Genomic DNA, 9,580 nt, shown 5'->3' with positions numbered 1-9,580 from the left:
CAAGTTGAAGGGACACACTGTGGGTACTGGTGAGGGGACCAGCACAAGCTGCTGCCCCAAAGGTGCACTGGACAGGCAAGGACCAGGTCCAGGGTCAGGCCTGGGGAGGAAGCATCTCCCTGTGTGGTGTGGCTCTCTTGCAGTCCTCCTCTGTGGGAAACCAGCCCTATTTCAAAGCGTCTTTCCAAAGAAAATCACTTTTGGCAGCCCTTAGGCAATGGCAGGTCTCCGCCGACTGCTCCAGCGCTGGCATCTGTCATGGCTGTCACTGTCCCCTCCCGCCGCCACCCTGTTGTGTCCCCGCCAGCAAAAAATCCACTTCCCTGTGCAGCATTTGGGTACGGCCCGTGCAGCTTTGGCTTTTCCTTTACAAAGCGGCTGGTGCGGCCGTTCCCCAGCGCCCTCCTTTGCCAGCTGCTCTTTCGGCCCAGGATATTGGAAATTGGGGGTTTGGAGAGATCCCTGCCCGGGTGGTGCCGAGAAGGGGGACCAGGCGGTCACCCACAGAGCCGTCCAGTGAAGATGGGGTGCCTCAGCCTGGGCTGGCCCAGGGGAGGCTGTGACCGGGGGCTGTGAGTGCCGGGGGTGCCACAGCTGGAAAACCCCCAGCACAGCGCCCATCACGCCAGGAGGGCGGCGGGTGATGCCCCCAGAGCTGCAGCCTCCGGGACGGGCTGAAACACCCTCGGGGCTGATATCTCTGCCTCCCACCGTCCCCATGGCAGGGGGAACACGGGCAGGAGCGCGTCCCACGGCGGCAGCCGGCAGCAGAGAGCAGCAGAGGGCAGCAGGGCTGCGGGCTCCCCGCCGCACCGGGGGTGGCCCCGGGGGCCGGGCGGGGCGGGGGGTCCGGCCCCGGGACGCGCCCCATAAAGGGCGGCACCGGCGGGGCGGCGGAGGCACAGCGGGCTGGGGCAGGACGGGGTGAGGTGTTGGGAGCTGCTCTCCGTACAGGTAAGTCGGGCTCTGTCCCTCCCCGCCCGTGGGGACCCCCTGCTTTCCCCTGGACTCTCGGGGCGGCAGCTGTGCTGGGTGAGGGTCCCCCGGTAACCTCTCTGCTCTCCCCAGGTGCAAAGATGGGGTGCTTCACCTTTATCAAGGTCATGATGATCCTCTTCAACCTGGTCATCTTTGTAAGTGCGCCCCGGGGGCTGGGGTCTGCGGGGGGGGTCCCGGAGCCCCCGGAGCCGGGTGTGGGGTGGGTCCGGCCGGGCTCTCCTGCCCCCCCCGGGCTCCCTTGTGCGGCAGGTGGGTGGAGGTGGGACCTGCGAAGCCCAGAGCGCTGTGCCGTGCTCCGGGGACAGTGTCTGTTGCGTCAGCTGCTCCTCTCTGTGCTGGAGCTTGGGAAGGTGCTGAGTGCCCCAGAACAGGGGGTTTGCTGCGTCCCTGCATGAGGGTTTTAGCTCTGTAGGGGAGCAGCCTCCGTGTGTGACTGTGGCTTTGGGGTTCCTGGATGTCGGGAATTCAGAGCACATGCAGGCTCTACTCCTACCCAAAGAGTAGTGGAGCTCACAAGAGCTGCCCTGGCTCTGCAGGAGCCACCTGGAGGGGCTCCTGTGGTAGGATACAGCCTTGGGAAGGAGGGGATGCAGAGCCTCCCGGCTCGCTCTGCTGGAACTCCCTCTGTAAAGCTCCTGTCAGGATTTGAACGTGGTGGGGAAGGTTGAGCGGGCAGAGGGGAGGGCTGGCACAGAGCTGACCTTGCCCAGGAGTACAAGACTGTCTGGGGTCAGGGGCTGCTCAGCTTCTCCTCTGGGTGGGCAGGCAGGCAGGCAGCTGCCCTGCATGGAGGAACTTGTGGCAGTGTGATGGTGGCCGGTGTCTGAACTGGCCATCTGGGGTCATGGGGAGGCTGGTGGCACTGCTGGCTTGGCTGCTCCACTGCTGGCACTGAAACCCCTGGGGCTGGAGAGGGGAGCAGCTGTGACACTGCCAGGGGATGTGCTGCTGGTGGGGTGTGTTTCAGGGTGCTGAGCTGCCTGCAGTGCCATGAAGTCTTGCTTGGTGTGGTGAAAAACTGCCGAGGGGAGAAACACTTGTGCCAGGGCCTTCCCCAAATATCAAATCTCGTGCCTATCCAGAAGCTGACATTGCCTTTCTCCTCCCAGCTCAGTGGCGGGACCCTCCTGGGAGTTGGCATCTGGGTCAAAGTGGATGGAGAGTCATTCGTGGATATATTTGGGGCGCTCTCCTCTAGCATCCTGCAGGTTGTCAATGTGGGCTATCTCTTCATCGTCATCGGTGCCATCCTGCTGGTGATCGGCTTCCTTGGGTGCTACGGTGCCCAGAAGGAGAGCAAATGTCTCCTGATGATGGTATGGACCTGGCTGACCTCCTTATCAAGCCTTGTTTGAGCTGGGTCTGTGGTGGTGGAGACCTGATGGAGGGCAGATTTCTCTGTGGAGATGTTCTCAGTGAATTTTTCCATGGGAGTCTGGGTGGCCTTTGGAAAGGCAATGGTGGACTCAAAGTCTGCCCCAGGAAAGGGTGAGATGAGGCAGGAGGGGGTGCTAAGCTCAGGTCTCTCTTGGAGCCTGTCCAGAGAGCTCAGCCCATGCAGGTGAAGGGCTGGAGGACCCCAAGGTTGTGCTGCTCCTGCCCAGGAGCGGAGCTAAAGGCAATGAGGCAGGAGGGCTGGAGCCTTGGGAAAGCAGATGAGTTCCAGGGGCCCCTGAGGATTCTGGCTGTCAGTTTGACCTCCCTCCCCTTGCTGTGTCCTAGTTCTTCTCAGTGGTGCTGATCATCTTCATTGCCGAAGTTGCTGCTGCTGTGCTGGCTCTGGTCTTCACAGGTCTTGTGAGTGCAATACTTGTGTCCTGGGTTGGGCTGATCTGGGAGCTGTCCTACCCCTTGGGGAAACAGGAGCCATGAGCTGGCAGCACTGCCCATGGGTGTGGTTGCTGTGTAGTGGTCAGTGCTGCAGGAGGAAGGGATGTCGGTCCCTGTTGGCACCAGCTATGTGGGCAGGCTGGAGTAGCCTGAGGGTGGTGGGAACAGGGGTTCCTGTTACATCATAACCCTCATTTTTTAGGACAAGTTTTGCTCAGTTCTTTCTGTCAAACCCTTCAGTCCCTAACCAGCTTAGGCTTGATGTCTCCCCACCTCTGAGTGTAGGAGCCACTGGGGGAGGAAGTCCCTATTGCCTCATGCTGAGCAAACTCACCCCCTTATTAAGCACCTGAGAAACTACCTGGGGAGAAAGGAGACTGCCTCATTAGGCACTGGAGAAGTCAACCGCAGGGCAAACTCATTCCTGGCTCCCTCACTTAACTCTGCTTATCAGATGATTCACTGGGCATAAGTGACCTTGATGCCATAAAGCACTGCGTGTGTGGGGAAGAGGAAAACTCTCTGTGGGTCAAATGGACGTGGAGTGACTTCTGGCCATGCTGGGTCTTTTTGGTCTCCTCTCTATAGGCTGAGAGCAGTAGGGGGGTGCTCAGCTCTGTGTTGCTCCCCAGGACCTTCTCTGATGATGTTTTTCTGCCCTTTTTTCCAGGCAGAGACATTGCTGACAGGTCTGGTGACCCCGCTCCTGAAGGAGAAGTATGGGCCGGATCCAGATTTCACAAAGATCTGGAACATCACCATGACCGAGGTGTGCTGAGCCCTGTGGACCTCACCTGTGGGTTGGGATCCTCCCAACATGGGCTAGGTAGTGCAGGTCTGGGTGGGACAGTGAGATGGAAGTGGGCACACATCACCATCCTGGATGTGCTGAGCTGTCACCACCTCCTAAATTTCCTGTGTTCCTGGGAACTACCTGCTTGGGACCTAGTGGGGTGAGAGCTGTTTGTGATGGTGTGTGGGGCAAAATCCTGGTCCCAAGGTGACTACTGAGCAGCCCACTGAAGCAGGGTTGAGCTGGGTGACTCCATGAGCAGGGGGGTCCAGATGGTGTTGGAGCTTGAGGGAGACCTGAAGGATGCTCTTCCCATCCCTTCCTCTCTCTCCTTCTTAGGTTCACTGCTGTGGCCTGAATAACTACACGGATTTCAACAACTCGTACTATTATGAGACACATGGCAGCTACCCCGAGCAGTGCTGTGACATGAAGAAGCCCTGCAACAGCACACTGGCCGCACAATTAGCTGTTGAGGTATGGATGTGACTCTTGCCTGCTGGCAGAGCCTGACTTGGGGTGTGCCTGGGCATCAGGAGGGAGACCTCTCCTGTAGCTCCAGCCCCAGCTCTGCACATGGTGCTCCCTTGGGCTTTAAGTTCTGGGGGGATGCTGTGGTGGCCTTGGTTGTCCCTGGTAGAAACAAGTAAAGCTGTTATATTGCTCTGGTCCTAAAGGGAGTAGAGTGGCATGTCTGGTGCCGGGCGTGAACCCAGGCATCACTCTGCCTTTTTGGGGATTTTCCCTGCTTCTTCCCTTCCTTTCCTCACTCCCCACCCAATATTCGGTCTGAGAAGTGGCTGAGTTGCCCCTGAAGCCTTGGACCTTCTCAGGCTGTGTGCTCTGGGTTCAGAAGCAGTACCTCCCTTTCTGGGGGATGCTGTGCCCTGGCAGTTGGGGTTTCGCCACCTCTTGCCATCCTCACCCCCCTGTGGTTGCCTCCTGCAGGGCTGTTTCAACCAGATCTTAAAAGAAATCAGGACCAACGCAGCGGTGGCGGGTGGGGTGGCAGCCGGCATTGCTGCCTTGGAGGTGAGTGCCTGAGCACTGCTGTGCTGCCTCCTCCCTGTGCCTGGAGGTGGGGCTGGGACCAGCCTTGGGGGGCCCTAGGGGCTGCTGCAGCTCTAAGGACCACCTGCAGCTCCAGGCTAGTGAGCTTTCTTCCCTGGGCACATCCATCCCTCCTTTCCAGTGCACTGGGGGTGGTGGGCTGTGACCCAAACCCGTGTTGGGAAAGGGGAGGGAAGGTGAAGTTTAAGGGGGCTGACTTGCACCTTTCCACCCCCAGATTGCGGCCATGGCAGTTTCCATGTACCTCTACTGTCGGCTGGATGAGAAGTGACCCCCCGAGGCAGGAGGATGACCTGCCACCCACACCCCCCTGCTGGGGTGCACCCGTGGCGTGCCATGCTCTCGGGGGGACCCAATCCCTCCCTGGGTCTGATGCTGTCCTGTGCACTGTGATTTGTAGTTGTATTTTGATCTACTGAGCTGGGATCTGTAGAGTTTGTGTATATTTTTGTACTGATATGGCATATGGAGCCTGTACATAGAGATTTGGGGTGTTTTTTGATTGGGGGGATGTTGGGAGAAGCTGCTTGTTCTGTTTGGCTGATGCCAGCAGGAGATAAAGCAGCACATGGCCTGTTCAGGGCTGCTGATCTGGCAATGGCACAGTGATGTCTTGATAAACTCCTGCAGGCAGGTGCTGTACCACTCTCACGCTGCTGTGTCCCCCTCCATCAGTTTGAGGTGGTAACTGCACCCTCACTGGGGATGTATCTACCCCTGCACCCATTGCCTTGTCAGCCCTGGCCTTGTTGCCATATGGTCCCCTGAAAGAGGGGCTGGCTGGGTGCTGGCTGGTCTCTGCCCCTCCCCTGGCATGAAGAGAGCCCTGATGGTCCCTGGCTCTGCAGGGGCTGAGGCTGCCCCATACCCCCTGTTATTTTGTGCCGGAGCCCCTCTCCATGCTGTAAAGAAATGCAAATAAATTTTTCATCTTGGGTACAAATTATTTTCTGGAGTTGATCTTGGGGCTGCCTTTAATAAATACCCTCTGCCGGGGGTGGGGTGCAGGGGTGGGGGCTGTCTTGCCACCCTCCCATCTTCTCTTCCTTGTCCTTGCAGGCAGCAGAGCCCTGCCCACAGCCTCTCTGCCCTCCTTGCCTGTGGCTCCTCACCTGTTCGGGTGCTTGGAAACACATCAGCCCTGTGTTTGCACAACAGACAGAGTGCAGGGTGGGGGCACCACCCTTACACCCTGTGTCCTCTGCAACAGCTACTGTTTGCTCACAACACCCAGTCAGGGGCTGAGCAACAGCTTGGCTGGGAAGGCAGGGCTGGCTGGGGGTTCCTGTGTCCCCATCAGCTGCAGGAACCCAGAATGGGGTGGTGAGGAGGGATGGATCCTGCCAACCCCACCTCTGAACATCTCCACCCCAGCATTGTCCCGCACTGCCTGTGTGTGATGCACCTGCCCTCCCACTGTGTGTGGGGATGTGGGAGGTATGGGTGGGCTTGGGAGGTTTCCAGACACTCTCTTTCCCCCTTGCTACTCCCTCTGTGCTCTCGAGGGTACACTCACTCAGCCTCCGTTTCTCCATTTCAAAAGCACAGCCACGGTGGAGCTCCCAAGGGCTCCTTCACCCTGTTTTTGCCATGGCTGTGGGGCAGGGGCAGTGAAGGATGGGGGGTGGCAGGAGCCCAGTGTGCAAACAGCCTCCCCAGGCACTGCCTTGCTCTGTGCCTGCTGTGGCACCCCCTTATCAGCTCCTGCCCGGGTACGAGGCTGCACCGAGGCACTGCTGTGGTCTGGGATCTCCCTGGTGCCATCCAGTGCCTGTCACACTGGCAGGAGCAGGCAGGGAACAGTGAGACAGGCATGGGCACCCACTCCCCACACGGAGTTTCTCAGCCCTGGGAACGTGAGAATTGGCCCTGCCCCATGGCAGGGTGTGGGGGAAGCTGCCAGAAAATAGCCTTGTCTTTCTGGGACAGGTGAATAGCACCCAGTTCTACCATAAACTGGTGTCACCTCACGGGTGACGTCAGGGCTTTTATGCCTCTTTTTCCTCCCCAAGGCTGCAGGAGCTGCCAGGAAAACCTTCTTGGAGGTGTTATGGTGCCCAGGAACCAGTTGGCACAGAGCTGGACACACCTGGCCATGACCTCGACCTCTTCTGCCCTGTTTCTGGGACACCTTGCAGAGCTGGCTCCTGGCACACACCCTCTCACCATCACCCCTGTGGGGTGCGGCAGGCTCAGGGGCGATGCCTGGCCAGCTGCTGGCTCCCACCTTTGCAGCTCCTCCTAGCAGTGGGGTTTCTGTGGGGCAGAACAGGCTGTTTCTGTGGCATTAAGTTTTGTAAATAACCCTGCAACCACTGGCTTCATTCCTCCCCTCCACCTACTGGGAAAACTTGAAGGACCAGTTTCTCCTCGCGGATGTGATTCCTCCCAATTGCCCTTTGTGGCTCTTGGCCGCCCTGGCAGCCAAACAGAGCAGTGGGGGGTAAACTGGACTGGCACAGCCTCCCTGTGTTCCCACTGTGTCCCTGCCCTCCACATCCACTGCCCAAGCACTGCCACAGCCCTTGGGCTCTCCAAGGAGATCCTGTTCTAGCTGCTTCCCCACAAGCCCCGTGGCACATCCTGGCCCACCACGCACCCCCACCAGCTCCTGTGGGTGCCACCAGGCACCTCTGCAGCTTGTATCTCTTAGACTCGCCCTGTTCTCCCAGACTGGCACTCCAAGGCAATCAGAAACTGACAGCACAAGGCCGAAAGGGCTCGTGGTGGCAAACAGAAACTTCCTTATTGCCCCTGGGAAGATGGCAGGAGATGGCTGGAGTACCTGGCACATCTGGGTGTGTGCCAAGGTGGGGGTTCTATTCTACCTGGGATACAGGGTGAGGGAAGGCAGCAGGGCAAAGTCTCCCTGCAGGGACGTTGGGCAAGCAGCCGGTGCCATGATGGGAGCCACAGCCAGACCAAAATTCCTGGAGATTGGTAGGGTGCACTCTCCGCCGGCACCACTTGCCCCGGGGCACAGCAGTCGAAACCCTGTGTGATGCAGGAATCTGTGCTGGCAGGGAGTGGGCAGTGATCGGCAATTTAGGAAAGGTGCCGCCCCCTCCTTCCTGGGAATTAGCATTAATGGGAACAGGTACATGAAAAGGAGGAACTGCACCTCTTTGGGTTTGTGCTGATAAAAGGGGTAAATAAGAAGCAAAAGCAAACTGATTCAGCATCAGCTGCCCAAGGAGTGCCTGCTGTGGGGAGTTTCCCCTGCCTGCTGTAACAGCTGGGCCAGGATGTTCCCAGACTGGGGAGGATATCCTTGAAGGGCACAGGCTGGTCCAGGGGAAGAAGTGAGGCAGTGCACACCTTCCCTGGCATAGACTGCCTGCTTGACTCCCCTTCTCCTCAGAGATGAACCATCCTGAGTGCCAGCCTAACCCCAACGGTGCTTTCTAGGCAGCTCCCTGCCCTAATTATTTTGTCGGGATACCAGAGGAGGCGACACAAGGGCTATTCAAAAGGCAGCAGGCAGGAGCTGATATTGAACCTGGTGTGTTAATCATTAATGCTGCACTGGGCAGGAATGGCACAATAACCGTCACAGCAATCCTGGATACCCAGTTGAAGATTAATTTGCCACCTCAGTTGTGGGAACAGGAGGTGGCAGCCCTGTGTCTGCAGGCACGGCAGGGAACAGGGACAGGAATGGGCTGGGTGCAGGGAAAGGATCCCCCCTCAAAGCTGGGAACAAGAGGAGAAGCCAAGCAGAGCCCCTTCCTGGGAGCACTTTAGGCACCTTGGCATTTATGACTTTTTGTTCATAAATGCTTTTGGCCTTTACAACTTTTTATGAAGCAGAGAGTGGTGAAAATTTAGGATCAGATCCCTGGGCTGGGATGCAAGTGGCTGGACACAGCACCACTGACTCCCTCCCAGGCAGGGAAGGAGATGGGGCCAGCACACAGAGCATCCTTCTAGTGCTGAGATCTCTCCATTCAAGAGGACTGGGCGTGTTATCCCAGAGGACTCTGGCTGGAAGGTGCATCCTTCCATCTGTGGGGCACAGAGGAACCCGTGTGCCAGGGGAAGGGTCCACCTGGACCTTGTCTCCCTCATATCAGCCCATCATCGGAGCACAGGGACTTCCCGCTTCCCTGGCACAGAGATCTCCAATAAAAAACTATAACGCATAAAAATAAACACCACCGGAAATTATGCAAAATTCCCCACCCCCCACAAGCTCTGGAAAGGTCAAGTTTCATGCCAACGCTATTTTGCCTTTGTTTAATTATCAGCCAGCTCCTGTGAGGTGGAGCAGCCCGGACAGGTTCTCCTTTGTACGGCTGCACAAAGCCGGGGAGGCCGGGCTGGGGGGGCTGCAGGGGATGGCTGAGAACTGCAGCTCGGGCAGCACGTGCTGCAGCTGCTGCCACACGGGCCTGAGCTGTGGCACCCACTGGATCGGACTTCCAGGGCGGGCAGGTGAGGGAAGAGTTGCCCAGACAGCTCCTGGGACAGCCGGGAATGCTGCAGCACCGGCAGGATGCACCAGGAAGTGAGCGAGACCCCCCAAAAAGGGCAGGATGATGAGTGACCTGGCTCATCTAACAAGGGCCCCGGGGACTGAGCCCCTTGGGTAATGAACCCTGGCATCACCAGCACTAGAGGCCAATGAGCCGAGGCTCTCCAGCAGCCTGGCACAGGCTCCCCTTCAAGGGGTTAACCTGCTTCTACAGTCATCCCTCTGTTCCAGGAGGGGAGGCTCCTATAAAGGCAGCAGTTTGCACACACTGGCTCCCTGAGGCCGCCAGGACACGGAGGGTGTCAGAGCTGAGCCCACGTCACTCTGCAGGGCTCTGCCCCAGGCACTCAGACGCAGCAGGTGGATCCTCCTCTCACCCACGGTGCCCTGGCAGAGGCTTTGGTGCCGCAGGG

The 9,580-nt window shown here is 58.5% G+C and overlaps 1 protein-coding gene across 1 annotated transcript; it reads left to right on the top strand.

The window, feature by feature from the left end:
* Positions 1-874: 874 nt before the first annotated feature.
* Positions 875-5,637, top strand: TSPAN1 (tetraspanin 1). Its single transcript, XM_083867717.1, has 8 exons — positions 875-954; positions 1,069-1,133; positions 2,109-2,315; positions 2,722-2,796; positions 3,500-3,598; positions 3,962-4,099; positions 4,571-4,654; positions 4,911-5,637. The coding sequence occupies exons 2-8, from the start codon at positions 1,077-1,079 to the stop codon at positions 4,962-4,964; spliced, it is 714 nt and encodes a 237-aa protein (XP_083723843.1). The 5' UTR covers positions 875-954; positions 1,069-1,076; the 3' UTR covers positions 4,965-5,637.
* The last annotated feature ends 3,943 nt before the right edge of the window (positions 5,638-9,580 follow it).

The sequence above is a fragment of the Zosterops lateralis genome (genome assembly GCF_965231275.1).
Source record: "Zosterops lateralis genome assembly, chromosome: 9".
NCBI classification, from domain to species: Eukaryota; Metazoa; Chordata; class Aves; order Passeriformes; family Zosteropidae; genus Zosterops; species Zosterops lateralis.
The sequence above is the reverse complement of the archived record's forward strand: the minus strand, read 5'-3'. Positions and strand labels throughout refer to the sequence as shown.